General features: G+C 30.0%; 1 protein-coding gene and 1 long non-coding RNA gene across 11 annotated transcripts in view; one reads left to right on the top strand and one right to left on the bottom strand.

Moving 5' to 3' along the window:
• LOC129981810 (uncharacterized) overlaps positions 1 to 17,384 on the top strand; it is a 28,554-nt gene extending 11,170 nt beyond the window's left edge. Inside the window, exon 3 of one of the 3 annotated variants that reach the window (XR_008785367.1) lies at positions 17,253 to 17,384. This is a non-coding gene — a long non-coding RNA (uncharacterized LOC129981810). Of the gene's footprint in view, positions 1 to 2,424; positions 3,195 to 10,538; positions 11,017 to 17,252 lie in introns of those variants that run through there. The other 2 variants (XR_008785369.1, XR_008785365.1) reach the window with 2 other exon arrangements.
• Positions 1 to 20,070, bottom strand: part of LOC129981809 (inositol hexakisphosphate and diphosphoinositol-pentakisphosphate kinase-like) — a 141,452-nt gene that overhangs the window by 16,338 nt on the left and 105,044 nt on the right. For all 8 annotated transcript variants that reach the window (XM_056092832.1, XM_056092829.1, XM_056092831.1 and 5 more), the window contains 6 exons: positions 19,496 to 19,615; positions 17,251 to 17,391; positions 15,369 to 15,486; positions 5,046 to 5,147; positions 2,481 to 2,546; positions 1,701 to 1,787 (listed from right to left, as the gene is read on the bottom strand). In XM_056092832.1, the coding sequence (XP_055948807.1) occupies positions 1,701 to 1,787; positions 2,481 to 2,546; positions 5,046 to 5,147; positions 15,369 to 15,486; positions 17,251 to 17,391; positions 19,496 to 19,615 (634 nt within the window). The remainder of the gene's footprint in view (positions 1 to 1,700; positions 1,788 to 2,480; positions 2,547 to 5,045; positions 5,148 to 15,368; positions 15,487 to 17,250; positions 17,392 to 19,495; positions 19,616 to 20,070) is intronic.

Here is a 20,070-nt window from a genome sequence, read left to right on the forward strand (position 1 = left end):
CAAACAAATAAATAAATAAAAATAAATAAATAAATAAATAAGTAGACAAATAAAAATAAATAAATAAATAAATAAACAAATAAATAAAAAAAAAGTAAAGATTAAAAAAACAAACAAAATTAAAATCTTCCAGCTCTTTTATATTTATTTCAAAATCCAAAGAAATGGTTCTGTTTTTGCATTCTCTGTAATTCTCTATAAATACAGTATCTTCATAATTCCATTAATTCCTTCGGTCATCGATTAAAAGGAGCACCATTAGTGAGTACTCCGATATTGGGCTATATTACCGGTTAACAAATTCATGCACCATAACAATATGATTAATCAAATCCGCTTACTCTAATCAAGGATTTTCTTTCCCAGATTTAATTCTGTAAGCTACCCTAAAGGAAGTAATCTAATGGTGTTAAATCCGGTAACCCACTCCCAAGGATACCCGTATCCAATAACCTTATACTTTTATATACTACGTGACTGAATAAAAATTGTGAGCTGGAACCATCACGAAAGAGATTCTTCCAAAAATAATCAAGTAGAAATCCAGATAGAGTCATATGTTGAGCATCTTCGAAAAAGTGGAATGAGTACTCCGTACGAAACATTGATAGATCTACGGTGCAAAAGAATATTCTTCAAATGACTGCTCTCGCTCAGCAAAGAAACAAGCCGGTATCAGATTTTATTTTATCTACTTTGCAATAATACGAATGGTAATATATTTAATTTCTCGAAAGTGACTGTTCATGTAGTAGGGTTTTCTCCAAATTGAAACAAACCAAATTGAAAAATTTGATGCAGATTCCGTATGTATTTTGTTACATGTATTGAATGCTTATAGTTTTTGATTTTTAATTTTTTTTCCTAATAAAACAAAGGAATAAAATGTTATTAATTAAATTATATTAGAGGAAAGCATTTATATTTTTCGTATCTAAGAAGAAAGTCTTGTTATCATTCACTCAAGATTGCCTTAAAACACAATTCTGAAAATCATGTCTGTTCGTAAGCATTGTCGTTTTCAACTAGATGGATTAAACTGCATATAATTTGCATTCTAAGCATTAATAATTCGTCAACATACTTGATAATAATTTGCATTCTAAGCATTAATAATTCGTCAACATACTTGTTAATATATTTACACATGTTAGTTTAGTACTTATTAGCTGAAACTAATCTTTCATTCTTTAGCGACCTTTTGAAGGTCTTTAAGTTCATTCTCACACTACTCAGTCTTTCTTAAGCCAGGGTAAGCTTCTAATTAAATTCAATTTTGATGTTTCAATAAGTTTTTTTAAATTTACTGCTTCTTCATTCTCTTTTAAAAGTTAACAATGACCATCTATGCAATAACATACGTTTGGTATATTTTTAAAAAAAAAAAAAAAAAAATCGATTTTTTTTTTTTTTTTTTTTACAAATGTTGATTCAAATTTGAAAATTGTTTTATAATTTATATTGCCGTATACATATAAGAGAACGTCAAAAGCAAAAATATTTTAGGAAATCTGATAGGCCATTACTTGAGATTTTTTAAATTTAAATTTGTTTCCCTGATATCACTGCGCTAAAATTTCACCTCGCCCGTTGTCTTATTGTTATACTTGCTAACTGACCTTCAGGAAGAGAAAATTCCATTTTGTAGGGAAAAGGATCAAATGAAATGACTCCTAAGATACCTGGAAGGAATAACTTACCGTATACCTTGGGCAGATCCGCTGCACTGCACATGCGCAGGTAAGAGCTCAGCTGGCCTGGTATAGAGTGCCTGTGCTGGAAACTTTCTGAAAAAGTAAAACAGACGTTTTCAAGGCATTAGAAGTTGTATATGAAATATGAAGAGGAGTGAATTTAAGCGCTTTACGGAAGTGCATATTGTGAAGCCCTATTAATAAATTGGCCAATTTAGTTTAACATTTCAAAACCTTTTAATATGGTAATGACTTATGTTTAGTTTTTTTTTTTTTAATTTTATTAACAATGTGAAAATGCATCAGTTTTTATTTACCTACGAGACACTTTTGACGGCCAGCTTGTTCGCTCCGATTATTGACTTTTCAAGCAATGAAACGATTAATACGGAATGCGGTTTTTTTAAAAAAGATTTCATCATGTTATTTGAAAGGACTGAAAAACATGAATTTAATTGAATCAACATGCCACTCATTACTATGGGTGCAAATTAAAATGTATATACTACGAAACAAAAGTGAAAATCCTACTGAGGAGTTAATGTCTAAAGAAAGCAATATTTTAATCTTAATCTTAGTATTTTCATAAAAAAGTGAATGCCATGAGGCATGCAGAAACTTGACCAATTATATTTGAAGTACTCATATTATCTTATAATTTATAGAATTTACATTTTTTTTCAAATTAATATACTTGACAATTAGGAAAATAATTTTTTTAATCACCCAGCTCACCCAAGCTGCCTAGCTGGGAGTCCGCAACTAAATACGAAAGCGGTGTCTTACCTCGTCGTTCGTGAGAAGTTTTACAGTTGACGGACACGTCTTCCAAGCTCTGGGTGTGAGGGCTACCTGCAAATACAGAAGCAACTGCATGAGGAACTCGAATGGACAACAACGATTCGACGGAGCGGATGGTCAAAAGATTGCTAGCGATTCCTACCTTCGCGAGCTCCCTTCCCACTTGGCATTTTGGAATGCAATTAGATGACCATTCCTGGATTCACTCACTTCCCAAAAAAGACCACTCGAGTGGTGATTGAATGTGCATTCCTTCTCAAAAACAAAAGGAATTTATGATACTTTTCATGCAAAGGAATTTACCACTCTTCACAAGCTGACGTCAATGAGCTGCTGGACTGGCATACCAAACAGCTGACATTCGATGAAATATCAGAACAAACGGATACTGTAGAATCCACCAATGACAATGGGTTTCGGCTTACTTGAAAAAGTCTTTGGAGATTCTAACAAAGCGACCCAAGAAATGATAGCTTTATAGAAATTTCACGTGAAGAGTATCATTGAATTTTGTTAGGTTTTACGAGGCCACTGACATCGAAACAAGTTTGCTTATTTTAAATTGCACTCTAATCCAAGACAGCCACAACCGTCTTGGATACGCTGACTCGAAGGTGTATACTTTACTCAGAGTTCTTCCAAAATTGCTAAATAACTACATCAATGCTCTTCCTACTAGAGTTTTTTTTTTTTTTTTTTTTTTTTTTTTTTTTTTTTTTACTTTTTAATTTATAAAGTACTGTAGGTAATCATAAAAAAAATTCGACCTCTATATTTTATGAATAAATGTAATAACTTTCTACGTGAATCTCTATATTTTAGGCTTCCTTGAGTCCGAAAAATACAATTTTGGATATAAGTCAATCTTTGGCTATTTTGTAACCACGATAGCTTAAAATGCGTTAAGCTAGATGGATTAAATTTGGAATATGATCTTGCACAATTTTTATTACAAGTGGACGAAATGCATCAAGAGGATTCATATCTAATCGTTTGAGGGCACATGAACACGATAGCTAAAAATCATAAAGAACTAGACGGATGAAATTTGGTACTCAGTTTTATCCCCAGATCTGTAAATCTGCATCAAATTTTGGAGTCAAATCCATCTGAAGTTGATATACACAAGCAAACACGAAAAACTCAAAAAATGCAACGACTAACATAAAAGAACTTTGGGTGATCGTCTACAGATTGCAGGTTTTTATCAAATTCCTGTTTGGGTCGATTGAAAAGGCGATATCCAAAATGTATATGCGATTTTCTCTATTATGCTTTTAAATATAAAATGTGCCACACTGTGACGTTAAAGTCGGTGGTGTTGGAGGGGCAGAAATACTCCAGGTAGCTTACTAGTTAGATGGATGAAATCTGGTACACAGTTTTATCACCAGATCTGTAGATCTAGAAATACGAATTTTTGCGGCTAATTAACATTCATTTTCACACAATAGACAAAAAGGGAAGCTTCTATTCTACGCCCATTTGTTAGCTGGATAGAAAAATAATTTAAAACAGTAAAATTATTTTTGTTTAACTGAAATAATACAATAGAATGGCCGAAAGTAACGGAAATGGAAAAAGCTTCTGAATGAGTCTCGCCTCATGTTCATTTCAATTTTCATCACATCATTATTTTCAATCACGCCCCCCCCCCCTGAAATGCTTTAGCTGCTATTCATAGTATTCATTTGAGGATCTGAAATCGAAAAAATTCCGAAAGTACAAGAGAGCAGAGCATACGCGTATCTTAAAGTCGAAGGTTTTTTTTTTAATTAATTAATGTTGAAAAATTGAAAGAATGATTAAATGCCGAAAACTTAAAGAAAGTTCTCGAAACAGACTTACAGGTATACCATTATCGGCTGTATGGTTCTGAGTAAATAGAAAGGGAATTTGTAGGGAAAGTGATGCTGTATACAGGGGAGGGAGGGGATGGATGAGATAGTTAAAAAAAAACTTGTTCTCGTAAAATGATTTTTTTCTTTTTTACATTGTTGTCACACTTTAGGATTCGTTAGGAGTGCAAGTTCATGAAATACTTTCGAAATGTATAAATATATGTACTACTAGAGGATATTGCATATTTCAGTTGCTAACGTCACAGGAAATACAGCTTGGATATGACATCTATCCAATTGGGAAAGGCGTTACTTGGTGGCACATTTTATTTATTTCTTAACAGCCTGTTAATTTAAAAGATAATTTAAAAAATCTTAAAAAATATTCCAAAAATAGTAAAACTTAAGGTATTAACACAATATTTTTTAAGACTTGTTATTTAGTAAGAAATATAAAAATGATTCTCTTCCCAGAACCAAGTGATACGCAGCTATTCACCGTCGATATGGGAAAAAAAAAAAAAAAAAAAAAAAAAAAAAAAAAACCGTGGCATATTTTTTATTAGAACAACTACGTTTTGAGTCCTCACTTCTAATTCAAGTGTGTTTGCATGCAAAGTCAGGCCCTGATTTAAGAGTTTTTCCTCGATGAAAAGCGCCTAAATCGGGCTTCAATAAAACTTAGAAATCGCGTTGAGCGTGCACTTACTCTTCTCCGTCTTGGAGGCTTTATTGCTCTCGCTGTCCAAGCTCCGAGGCCTCGAGCTGTCGCTGCTGCTCTTGATCAGGACGCATGGCTTGTGGGGCAGACCTGAAACACAATGCGTCCATTAAGAAGATGTTCCTTAGAAAAACTCAACGGAATTTCCGTTATGAATCGAATAAGCTCTCCGCCAACTATCTTCTGTTATTTTTCCAATCGTTTCTTGAAATGTTATTCGTTTCAATATGCTGATTTAAGAAATTATTCCTTTTTCTCTTACTTATAACAAAATAAATAATTGAAAAAATTAATATATCGGTTCCTTTTCTTTGTTCATGCTACATGTATAACGGAGATTTAAGAGAAAAGATTTCTGACTAATAAAGAAAGGTAATGAGGTTAAAAAAAAAAAAAAAGAGGTAAGGGTAAAAAAAAAAAAAAAGCTAAAAAATCAATATCATGTCCTTACATTTTAATTTTTCTAGGCATACTTAACATAAAATATTTGCGACTTCTCATGAACTTATGAGTTGTAGATCTCACTGAATCGCATTAAAAAAAAGTCTATGCCAGTTTGTGTATTTGTGATATCTATAGCCCCAAAAAAGTCATAAGAATGAAATTTCCGCATTGCAAAAATATGGAATTTATTGTTGGCAGAATCCGACAACGGGAAGTCACTAGCATATGAATACAATAATTCAGAAGCTCAATATAATGATACATAAAATGATGATGTGTAATTTTATTACCGAAATTGTACATCCATGATGAATTTTGTACCCAATCTCCAGTAGAAATGCCTATTCCTGTCTATGTGAAAAAAAAAAAAAAAAAAAAAAAAAAAAAATAGACAACTCAAATACGTAACAAGCTACATAAATGAAATGGGATACGTGGTCTTGCAGTTTATTATCGGATTTTGAATATAATCGACCCATATAGCAATTCCAAAATGCATGTTCGGTTTCTTCCCTCTACTGTGAAGCTTAACATAAGAAAACGGTTTTTGTGGGAATTACCGAGGGAAAACGTTAAAATTCCATTAATTGATACTGAAAATTATTAGAAAGTATCCACAACTAAGACGTATCAAATGAATATGGTTTAGAACTTTAATTTAGCTTATAAGCATCTAGTAATGAAGGGAATAAGCTGAAACCGTTATCCAGCTTAACCCCTTCCGGTCAAATGAAGGTTAATGACGTGTATGGGGCGTCATTCGTTTTCCATGTCATACAATAACGCACAATGACTCGTCGTGCGAGTAAAGTTACAGTGCAATAGGATCATAAATATTGTTTAAAATTTCTAGTGTACTGATCCGGCAGGACTTTTATTACTTACTTTGATATCATAGATCACATATTATTTCCTCATAGAATTTCTTGGTACAAGTCGCGGCCGAATGGGTGTTAGTCAGAGGTATTTCATTCTTATAAACATTTAGTGCGAATATCTGTTCGGTTAACCTGTTTTCCGTGTAATTGTAATGACGACTATAGTTCAAATGATCAGATTCCTATGCAGGGTGAGGTCATATATAATTATATAAAAGGAGAAAATACGACAAAGTGTACCTTTCAAACATTACTTTAGATATTTAATATATATATACACAGGTGTGGGGGGAATCGTTACTTATAAAAGATCGTAAGATGTAAAATATATGAATAAATAAAATATCATTGAATAAAATAAAATATTAAATCCTTTTGTTTATAATGCAGTATCATTACATTTTGACACTAAATTTTTTAAAAAATATATTTGTAAAAATTTAAACAAAAGCTTGGTTATTTTTTAATACTTTTTGAAGTAAAAAAACATTAAGTAAGTAACAAAAAATCTTAAAAATGATCTAAAGTATCGTCATATTGAAAGATAAAAATACATATCAATAGTATCAGACTTTTTTTTTTAAAGTTACATTTGCTCAAAATAGTATCAAAGCTATTGATAACTTAGAAATATCGTTAGTTTTCATATAAGCAATATAACCAACGGCAGACGGTGGTGCGACGACCTCTGATGCAAATGCAAATCAAACATGTATGAATATATACATAAACCTACTTCTCTGTGTGCATGCATTTATTATCAGTGCTTATGTCCGTACATATGCATGTATTCACCCAGACGAGTGAAGCTTAATAGGTACATGGTGTATACATTATGTTCTGCGCGCATTTAATACATTGCATATATTCAGTGCACATGTATGCATGCACTTATAGCGTTATATACAATAGTAGCCAAAGTCGTTTGGAAGAAATGTGTTTTTCAAGTTTGATAGCTCATAATAGCAATTTTATTCAGAGAATTATCTTGTATTTCATTTTCAAAAATGAACGAAGAATTTAAGAAAATAATTTTTATAATGGATATTTGCATTGGAAAGGAGTTATAAAATAGAAATGTAGGAATAATGAGGTATACAAGAATTTTTATTTATGGTACTTAATAATTAGGTAGTAATTAAGGTTTTGAAACATCATTTCATGAAGTTTACCCATGCTTTTAGTTCTCAGCTTACATTATGTGATACCATGACCGAATTATTGATTCATTTAATTGGGTTTTATTGTTGGGTTGTTTATGTGTAGAAAGTTTCTTTAGTCTCTCCTACATATCTTTCGACTGGGTGATTGCCCGAGCTATTCCAGGCCATTTCAGTAGCGAAATAAAATGATCTTGAAAACAATTTCTACATGCAATGGCAACATGATATGGAGTTAATTCCTAAGGAATTATAAATTATTCATTGTCTGCGAAAAGATTACAGCAATTTAGGAATGAGTATTTCATTTATGCATTTTTGGACATCTATATTACAATCAATCCCAATCATTTTGCCAATGGATTTTGCTGTCATACAGCCCCAGTTATAACACTAATTGCCTGTTAAACAGAAGGTTTAATGCAAGCAGGAAGGAAATATTTAATAAATGGTGAAATTGTGCTCTCGTCTCTCCGATTCACACTGCCCATTTAGCATGAGGTTTTGCTAAGCTTAATCCTTTTCAAATTTGGTTTCGGATGGCGTTTTCCGAGGAATTCTTGCATTTGAAAAGAATGACCATCACACTCAACATCACATTGCATTGCGCCATTTTCATTTTTTTATCATCCCGAATTATTTTTCTTCTATCGCGTATACAAAGTCTTTTATTAATCTATCATCACTAGGTGTTGCCTTTTTCTGTCTTTATCAATTTACTTTTCTAGTGACTGAATTTCCTTACACTTTCTCAAAAATTTAGGAATACCGCCTTTGGTTATATTTCCATCCACTTTTTGTCTAATTTCCTTATAACTAAAACCTTGTTTATGCAGTAGTACATTTTTTGGCTGACCAGTCAGTTCTTCACATAATTTATTTTATTTTTTTACGTTCTGACAACTTAAGAAATGGAATAATAATATATTTGATTACACACATGCACAAAATAATAATAATAATAATAATAACAAAATTTCCTCTCAGCTCTTGTTGAATTCTATCGGTGTCACTTTATTGGCTTTCTACAAACTCGTACGCATTGAATACATTTAAATGAAGAAATGCTATGACTTGTTGACTTAAGCAAAGTTTACTACTTTATTTTGCTTATTTAATCATAACTTTGAAATTATTATAGTGGCAATTGACTATAATTCAATGAATGGCATTCTTGTTTAAGTTATCCTTAAATTCCTAAAAAGCTTTAGGGTACTGATGCACATATATGTTTTTCTAAGCCCTCAAAGTTCCAAAATGCACTTCCTCCAAAAGGGTTTCACAATTTTGGTCACTTTTTTTATATATACGCATATGAATTTGCATTGTTATATACTTATGCCTGTATAAGCACATAATAAATTATATACATTCGTATGAAAATGTATATAGCACTTAGTGCATTCACACATAGTAAATTATATAAGCGCATGCACTACATATGTATGCATATGATACAGTAGGACAAAAAGGAAATATCTACTGCAAATGATACAGTAGACAAGGGATGTCCATGTAAATTACATCAACAAAGAAAGGTTTATCTAGACAAAAACTGATTAAGACTTAATTCACATAGTTAATTAATCAGTATCACAGTTTCCCCATTACGGAAATAATGAGATTTTTTTAATAATTCGATCTAGCATGTCCTTTTCTATCAAATTTCCTTCCAAAATTTGCTACAGTTCTTCAGATATAATCAGTTTTGTCTTTTTTAAAACTGCGCTTGCAAACAACTAACCCACTAAAAGCATCTATTAAGAAAATATCAGATTTCTAAAAGCAAAAAATGCATTTCTTTTTTCGTTTTTTTTCGTGAGATTTCAAATAATAATAATAATAATAAAGACTGATTTAGACTGATCTTTAGCATAAACATTCATTTTCAAATTTCCATTGCATTATAATTAGACATATTGGAAGAAAATTTTTAAATTTTTGTCAAAAATTGATTGTATCTGAACATTAATCTCTGACCGATTGTTATAGATATTGATTATATCTATAATATTCCTTTGAAATGAGAATCGAAAAGTTCCCATCTCTGACGGCGAGTTCTACCCCCTTATCCCCGATAAAAATTCGAAAAAGTGAAGCCGTAAAATGGCTATATTTTCTTATAAAACAAGTTATAAGTATTATTTCGTGTAAATATAGGTCATTAATTATTCTATACATTATTACATTGATTAAAACTCATATGTAGGGCAGATTCAAAAATAACAGCAAAATATGAACTTTATTGTATAATATCATTATTTTCTTCTTCGACGACGTATATCGCTGCGGTATTAGGAATTACAATTTTGATTTTGGCAGTTCTTGCACTTTATAGTGCAGCACAGATTATGCAGAAATGAAATGAAATATTTTCGAATGCCAACATTCAATCAGAAGGTTTTTCGACTTTTCGGAATATTTTGGATCAATCGGCATTTTAATAAAGAGCAATTGAACTCTTTTTTAGTTATGTGAAATTGCATAATCTGTAGAATGAATATTCCACAAGCTTCAGGTCACATTTATGAAAGAACTATCTTACACTTTACAACTCTAAATCTATTTCAGAAATAATAATAGATGAATGGACGTTTCAAGTTGTTATAAAGATAAGAAAACAGTTTTTCAACGACGTAAATTGAATCAGGAATATATCTCGATCATGCCTTTAATACTTTGAATCATTAGCCTTCCCATATCACCTTATTCTAGAAAGTGTAAGAGAAATGCTTCAGATATTTCTTGTAACAGGGCATTTCCTTTACAGCAAGTCTTGTCAATTGTTCGAAGATATGGGTGTACTTGAAGAGAATCATGCGGGACAGCTTCTGACATTTAAACATGAACAGGTGTAATTTGCCCTTATAAATGCTAATGAGAAACCTTCAATACTGGACGCAATTTATAAGGAAAAGGTTTCTATCGCTGTTTTTTTAATAGATGACTATGGAATTCTAATATTCCGAATGACTGCCAGACTTCATTTCTGTTTCTAGTTCTTATGACCCAAATTCGGGAAGGAGAAACTGCAGGCAATCCATTTGTTCAGCCAGAATACCTGTTAAATATAACTGAAATCTTCAGTAGTCGGAGCTTTCCTTATAGTGGCATGGAACAAGAAAAATAGATTCATCATTGCGTCACACCTTTTCAACGAAGGGAAAAAAAAAAAAAAAAACCCTTAAATAAGACGAAATATGACTGCTTTCATCGACTAGCAGGTAAAACGAATCCTGTTGCCGAAACTTCCGACCACAATGAAATTTCGGTTGAACAATCCATCAGCAGCAAACATGGCAAGAACAAATTTTGAATCTATCAGGCCTGGAAATGGAACTTTGTGCACAAACTGTTGACGCTCATATATTCTACCAAAAGTCAAGATATACTCAGTCTGAAATTACCTGTAAATGCAATAAATGTGGAACAAAAATATATGCGTGTACTTTGTAATGCAAAAAAAAAAAAAAAAAAAAAAAAAGATTCTATTACTGCATATTAAGATCGTTATTTCTTAATGGCATAAGTAATAATTATTCTCAAATATTTATATATCACATATGTATTAAAAGTATTCATATAATTATATCTGCTTTCAAATTTTTATTCATTTCTGAAGCAGCAAAATATATGATGAACAAAAACTTAAAAAAGGTGCTACAATACTGGAGATGAAAGATAAGAACATATAGAGCGATGTTCTGCAATTTACTTTCCACGTCTGTAATATACACAAATCCTGCATTCGTGTATTCATATAATAAAATCTTTCTCAATCAAAAGGTATTGCCGCTAAAACATGGAAAAAAACTGATCTACATTCATCAGAGATTGAAATGCATTACTTTTTGTATGTGCTCTTAAAACACAATGGTGCGTGATTTAATATCGATGAGTAATAAGTAAATATAATAGAGAAGGTTTATACTGATAAGTTCTGTTATATTAACGTCACGTTTTTAAAGCAACACTAGGGCTATATTGGGAAGGATATCGATTTCTGAACCGCGGTCAGATGACGAGGACGACACCAGTTTTCACCCTCTCTTCAAAATTCCACACCACACTTGCGGGTGGGCGCTTGTCCCTGACGGATTTAACACGCATCATACCCGTTTACACGACGGTTCGGTGGAATCGGGTCTCGAACCTGAAATCCTCCGGTTTCGAAGTCGAGACCTAACGAATAGGCCACTACGGCCTGCTTATACTGATAAAGAAATGCAGGAATATAGGGAAAAAAGAATTAAAATTAATTTTTTTTTTCTTTCTCGATTGATTTATTCACTTTAACACTAAAATTAATACTAATTTCAAAAAATTAAAGATCTTTTTGATTTTATATTTTTAACTCATGCAACAAAATTTTCCATTTTGGTATTTTGAGCACGATGTCAATTCAATCTCAGATGTATTTAAGACAAAACTTTTAATGGCCTTGAATATTTTTCTGTGGAAAAGAATCAAACTTCTACCAGAAATTTTCACTCTAAATATTTCGTCTTGTATCAAGCAGCAATCAATTGTTACAATATAGAAAATAATTTTACAGATGTTTTTCAAGTGCTGCAAAATAAATAATTCTATTACTGACTTCCACAGAATTTTTTAAAAAATCTACAGATCAAAATATGGAAACGATATCCAACAGACAATATCAAATATATCTCAAAAAAATATTTTAATCAAAATTTGTGCATCAAGTAATTTTTCCACGTGAAATTAAGGCATGACACCAAACAGGGTTTGCTACAATTAGCTTCAGAGTTTGTGCAATTTTAAATATGTAGACAATGCTTTATGAATATTTTAAGGTACAATATCTTTTAGTATGCTCTTCACCTCTTTCAAACGATACTGTTAACATTTTTCTTGTTATTCTTTTTAGAAATTTAGTTTCTATTTCAGATTATTTCGTTTATTTTTTAAAAATACCATATTATATTTTCATCCAATATGTAAAATGATGGGATAATATGTTGTACAGTACACTCCCGATTATCTGCGGAATTGGGTGGCGCGGCCGCCGCGGATAACAAAAATCGCGGATAATCCGAAAAAAGCTAAAAACGGGTATAGCAAAAAAGAAAACAGTCATTCCAACTTTGAAAAATCGTTTTATGTACAATAAAACGTAAAATAAACAGCAGGAAATGTTTAACTAATGCATAATATTTTAGTATATCACTCAAAACTAACCTAAAATGCATTTTGTTAATGAAAACAGAAAAGTGTTTAGTACTTACGAGAGGCGTCAAGGATACACAGAAAAATTAATACATATGTACTGTTTTAATACTGTAATGTATTATGTAATTACAAAGGCATAACTGTAAAACTGCACCTTTTTGAAAAAATCAGTAAAAAAAAAAAAAAAAAAAAAAAAACTTTGTGCGGCAGGCGCGGATAACCCGCCCGCGGATAATCGGGAGTCTACTGTATCTTTCTCATTATTAATTTTCCTGCTTAAGTTGACCTGACACAAACATCATTTCAAAATACTTAATATTTTAATATGATAGCAAATGAAAAAGAGCAAATCAATTTGGTACAAATTTTAATTGATATTTAATTTATATTTTTCCAATCTTATAAAACTTTAAAGGTAAAATGTATTTTTTATTAATTGTTTAATAGCAAAATAGTCAATACTCTGAGTGAACAAGTTAGTCTCCAGAAGCATTATTAGTAACCTATCTCTACTAATAATAAAGATGAATTTAAGTGTGTGTGATAGATGAAGAGATGGCACATTTGGTAAAGATGTACTTTGGAAAGGTCTCAGAGCATTTTAATAAATGAAAAAATTAAAGAAAAGTTTAGTGTTATCTACAAGAACCAAAATATTAAAACACGAATCAATTTTTATACATCTCTAAAAAATTATCTTTTTAATAATACTAATTTAATAATTCTGCAAATACTTCCTGAATTTTGTCTTTTTTTTATGCTTAATTTACAGCAATAGATTATATTGTTTACACTAAAATTCAAACTGTTTCATTGTTTTATCAAATATTTAATCACATGATTTTCTTCCATTGTTAGCATTTAAGAAAGAAAGATTCTGATTAATAGTTCTGTACTTTACATGACGAAGGTGAAACTGACTTTACAGTATCGCGAAAGTTATAAGATAGATGAAATAGGTATTTATATCTTTAAGAACATTATAATTTCAGGGAGCTGAATTCATAAACAAAGCTAATTCATATACACAATGAACAGAATAAATGTAAGGATATTAAACTAACATGTTTTTAAAATTTTGCCACAGTTAATAAAAATAATTTTGTGAAGGAATCATGAACATATGCATAAGAAATATAATTGAAAGAGAATATAATCAGTATTCCTGGTGAACCAGCTGTCACCAAAAGTGGCTAGCAAAAAATATAAATAGAAACTACAAGGGGTAGAAAAAAAGTTCATAACATAATATGGGTGTTAACATGTTTTTACAAAAAGTTATGTCCCTTGTTTGCATTCGATGTAAACTGATATAGCAAAATGATGAGTAGCTGCAACTTCTATTTTTACTTTACTCTAGACTTTGGCAATTTTTGACAAAACTTTATTTTCAAAAGTTAAAAAATTCCTAAAACAAAAATACAATTCTAAAATGGCTATATGCTGGTTAGACATTCACCAAGAAATTACTCAAAATTCAGCCAAAATTTGTGTTTACATCTTAAATTTTTAATAATATTTAATACATGCAAATTGCAATGTGTAATATACACATAAATATTTGGAATTGATTATATCAATTTAATGAAGCTGTTTTATTACATTTATAATAAATGAAACTCACAGATATAAACTCCTCTTAATCAATTGCTACTTACACTTTTCAGACATTATCTCTTATACTTATTATCATTTCAAATGTATTAAACACTTAACTACATCTACATATTTTATAGGCAAATTTATACATTGTTTTATTTCATCAGCAAGAAATTCTTTTCTTGCTGATTCTTTCTTCAATTTTTAGCAATTTCTAAGCTATTGCCAATAATCAAAATAGAGAGTTAAAAAAATAACAGGATAGTTAGGAAAGGTGCTTATTATTATACATGACACAAATATTAGAGTTCAGCAAATAAACAATAGTTGTTGTCAACTACTGTAAACAGTAAGATAATGTTTTTCTTTCACTTTTAGTTTTTTTAGAGAATATTAATGTCTTAATTATTTTTATTAATTGCTTTTTAAGTAAATTTATTTGTTGTCAATTTAATCTGTTGCATGTAGTATTTTTCATCAATATAACTGAGCTATAATTTTTATTAGATTTATTGACAAAAATTATGAAATTTGTGAAATCTGTGTAATAAAAAAATTGCAAGGAAGCAACTTTTTTTTCCCCCTTGGAGGAAAGGAGTCATAGAAGGGGGGTGAAAATTAATAAAAATGGAACACTTAGTGATTAGACAGGTGCAAAGACCATTGTAGTGGATTTATTATGCACAGAGAGAGGAGGCTAATTGGAAGGAAATAATCAAGGGATACAGTAGAAAGAAGAAAAAAAAAGGCTGAGAATCACTGCTTTAGAACATCAGGGATTATTTTTACAAACATGAAACAAATACATTTTTTAAAAAAATCCGTAAAAATGCATTAATTTTCACGAAACAACTTAAAATTATTCAGATCAATAGAAAATAAATAAGAATTTTGTCAGATTTCAGAACTGTTAGTAACCTAAAAGATAAATATATACAGAGGAAAAACAATATTTTATTGTCCTCGTTATTTCCTATTCAGGAGTTTAAGAATAAGCATTTTGCACCCATTTCTACAATCAATCAGCTGATACTCACTGGTAGAAACTTTGGAGGTCACCCTTTGGATAGGAATAGGTTCAGAAGCCTTAGTGCGCGCCAAAATAAACTTCTTTTCTTCTTTCATGTCGTTTTCTTCAAAGATGGTTGGCGAATCCTATTATTTGAAGGGAAAAAATACTGTTAACATTGTAACGACATCTGTAGCATAAAACTGAAAGTGGACATTTTTTCAATGAAGTATGATAAATTAAGAATTATGGAAATGATTTCTGCCAAAGAAGCGAGAGCGAAGGATGTCCACTCAAGTACTGAGCTCTCCCCTTAATGAACGAAATCCCAAACAAATTGGTAACAAAGTTGCCTAGTACCAATTTAATCAACAAACAGCCATTAAAAATAGACACTACATATAAAATAAAGCACAAAATGTACATCTATTTCCATCCTCCCCCCATCTTTGCCTTAATAGCCGTTCGAGAGAGCGACTCTGATAAACTGATCGGAAATTACATCCATTGCACCGGCTTCGTATTTTACAAAGAAAGTTTGGATTGTGCATGTTACATGGCGTGGAGCATTTCATATTTCATGACGCAGAATCATAGCTCTTTTGGACCTTTAACACTTTTTTGACTCATTCGGTTGTTAAAGGCATGGGGCGATTCTTGCAATCTCATGACTACAGCCCAAAAAGATTTCATTTATCCCAAAAAATCTACTGATTACAAGCAGTGACAAATTTTTAATTTTATCCTCATGCTTATATTGTGATATAGTTATATAATTGAAAGAAAATTCCAAACGCATTTATAGCATTTACTTCTGATTTGTACTGATTCACATTGGCAGCTCAGAGATTTCTGTACATTTTTCTGCTTTAAAATATCCTTTAAGAAATGGTTCAAAAAAGTTTTGCAAAATAATTTATTTCTTAAATAACTTTTAAATTATTTTCTTTATCGCAAAAATATATATTTCTTTAAATTTTTATGATTTTGAAAGCTCTGCGAAGTCATTAATGTATTAGCATCATAAAAAAAAGTGAAGAAATGTTATTAGTTATAAGTTAAAATTCATATCACGTTTTAAAAAACAATACCAGAAAGAACGCAAATAATGCATTAAATTAAATCCCTTCCCTTCTTGGCTGTTCCATGAGTGCTCGTCGTGGCGTCCTCACTGACTTTTCGCTACATAGTATAAGGTTTTTTCTTTCATGGAAAAAGAAACTATTCACACTTTCTTATCTTCATAGTTGTCACCGTAAATCCAGTTTAGTACAATAAATAAATAAATAAATAATAATAACTCTCCCTTCTTTCAAAAATTGAATTTGTTAAATGTGAATTAGATAATTCATTTTAAAGTTTTATTTTACGATTTTTTACATTGAAAGTGATTAGATGCTAAATTGTAAATCTTGCATACAAAAATTAATTAAATTAAAAAAATTATTAAATTTATTGCAATTATTATTTTTTAAATCAACAATTTTTTTATATCAATAAATAATTACCCTGCTTTCATATTTCCATTTTTAATATTTTCTTTTCGTTTTTTACAATTTTTTTTGGTTCCTTTAGAATAAGCTTAGGTAAAAATAATGTGAGTAATTTTTTGAATTTAGTGATTTACATCACGATTTCTTTGGTCCCTTAGAAAGTGGAAAAATACTACAGTATTACTTCATTTATTTAATTTACTTACCAATAATGCATTATATGTTATAACTATTGGACATAAAAAAAAAAACCCAATCTCCACAGCTGTGTTAATCTAAAATATAACAATTTTACTTGTTACACTAATTTTTAGAAATTTTTTTCTTAATTTAACTTTTTTTTAATAAATTGAATTTTATAGTTGCCTTAAACAAATTCCTATTTTCACTGAATGACAAACAAAAATGTCCACTTACAGGATCACTGGGGCAGTTGATTTCTTCTTCCAATGTCAGGTCATCTTCCTCTTCGTCGATGCGAGGAGTCTGTTTTTCGCAATCGTAGCTGCTGTGACGGTCACCAGTCAAAGTCAAAGAAGGACAGCTTAAACGCTCTTTCTAAAGAATAAATATTAATGGACTTATTTTTTTCTCGAATTTTGTATTATCCTTCAGAGATAAATCATAAAAGTGTTATTTCAACGAAATGTTAAAATATCGAAAGACTAGATGCTGTTCAGATAGCAAAATATTATTCATTCGAAATAAACAAAAACATAAATGAATTTATGGGTGTACAATATTAGTCTCAAGGAACTATAATGAAGACTGCACAAATAATTCTTTATACGGTTGGACTAATTGTTATAATAATTTAGATTCCATGAAAGTTTTTCTTATCTTCAAATCTGTTGATATGTAACCAAAAGAAAAACAAATTGAGCCAAGCAATTTATTTTTTAAATCAAAAAGATATACAATTTCGTAAAATAATATAGTAAATCAAATTATTTTGAAATTAAAAAAAAAACACTTTTTGCTAAATTACGAATAAAGACATGCAAGTATCAATGCAATGAAATTACTATGTTGAATGGTTAAAAAACCATTTTTTAAAGAACCTGTATAAGACTTCTTTGAATGTACAGTGGAAAGAATGCTATGTTGACTAAAAAAGAAGCTAAAGGGAGCCTCATTTCAATACAATTATTTACACATTTCAATACAAAGTGGTTTTCCTTATTGTTACAATTGAAATGACTTGCTATCCATAGTTTAGGAAATTAACACAGGTATGAGTTAGCCATTCAGTTGAAAATAATATTAAGAAATAAAGAATCACTGGGAACTGGAAAAAAAGACAGATTTTTTTTTCTTCATTCGACTCTTTGTGGAATTAGCTAATATATCATTAACAAACAATTAACAAGTATCTCCAATCAGATTTGAATTATTTAATGATTTATTAGAACGATCATTAACAAAAAAAAAAAAAAAAGAGAAAGATTTGACAGTTACAATAAATTATTTATCGTATAAATTGTTAAAGTAGACACAAAAAAATTACAGATCTTCTCAATTAAAATTAACTAAATAAATATCCAGCAGTAACAAATTTTCACCCATACCTCTATTATTGAAGTAGTTCTAATTAGAAGTTTATATTATAGTAAATATTTTAAATTGTCACCTAACTATAGTGGATAATATTTTCAATAAAACTATGCTTAGAAATATAGCAGATGAACAATAACAAAGCTTTCACAGCAATTAATCATCATATTTTATTTTCACAATAAAATTGACAAGTAAACACGAACAAGAATACAAAGATGTATAAGAATTATGAATGAACATTAAAAGCATCTGAATAAAAATAACAAAGGAACAAAAGAACACTGAATAAAAACAAAGTTATTGCCAAATACCATCATTAAAACTCTTTCTTTTCTTTCCCTTTTTAAATTTTTACATTCTTCAATAATATTGATATAGATATAAAAATGAGAATGTTGTGGAATAATTTATTTAAAAAAAAGATATTTACTGAATTAAAACATAATAACAAAAATCAGGAAAATAGAAATTTTAAGATGTGTAAAATATGATGAAATATTATATGAAATCAATATTTTTAACTGAAATCATTCAATTTTCCCATACATATACTTTCAGCAACAGCTTGAGTACTATAATTCACTTTTTGGCATCCAATTTTCTTATTCTTCGAAACTAACAAACTCCATGGATTTAATAATTTAAATTTTAAGCTATTCTGCATTGTATTTGGTAAATGTAAGAAATAAACTTGCTTGATCAAAACAATTTTTAAAAACACTCTTTTATTAATGTGTCCAAAAAGTAAAATTTATTTCTGTTTAAAATATTTTCTACAGATTCTTTAATTTATAATTTATCACAAAAATTTTTCACCAATTCACTACTGGGTGGTGTCAAATAAATTTCAGATAAATTAATCGGTATTAAATTTTGAAAGCATTAAAATAAAGCATTATCATCAATAATATATAAATGTTTGAAATTTCAAATCTCCAGTCCATTAGGAAGTCAGTGAAAAAAATGTGGAATAAATTTCATCTTTCAAAACATTAAACAATTCCAGCTAAATAAAAGTGCATGAAAAGGCATGTTTGTCAAAGTAGAATGAAGTTAATTAAATACTACAAGGAAAATAGAGAAGAAAAGGAAATTGGCAACTTACTGGTCCATTTCGAGATTGAGGTCTAAAACCTGGTCCAGGAGGTAGATTTTTCTGAACACAGCACACAACACCTGGACTGAAATGCAACTCCACATGGAAACGCTCTTCAGAACAGATATCCTATGGATGAAAAGCACAAAGTCGACTCTCAAACTGAATGATAATAATAGAAAGTACACTAAATGGGAAGTTAAGTCTAAAGGATTTTTTAAAATGCTATTCACATGATATCTACATATAAATACCATTGATATCCTTCCAGTCAATTTAATAGGGACCTAATCTTTCAAGGTCACTTATAGATCTAGTTTCCAATAGTGTCCTGCATTTTCTAATCATAACTGCTGTTGCTTTTTCAGTATATTTTTCAAGAAGATAATCAAATTGGGTGATATAAGAATGGAGTATAATGAAAATCATTCTTGTCATATTTGGCACAGAGTCGTTGCTTATTTAAGCTGGTTTCTATAAATTGTAGTAAAAGTGTTGTAATAGTGTAACTTTTTTCCTCCATTCTAGTCGGATCTTTTTCCACACGCACATACATACATACATACATACATACATACAAAAAA

Source organism: Argiope bruennichi, chromosome 8, assembly GCF_947563725.1.
Source record: "Argiope bruennichi chromosome 8, qqArgBrue1.1, whole genome shotgun sequence".
Classification (NCBI taxonomy): domain Eukaryota; kingdom Metazoa; phylum Arthropoda; class Arachnida; order Araneae; family Araneidae; genus Argiope; species Argiope bruennichi.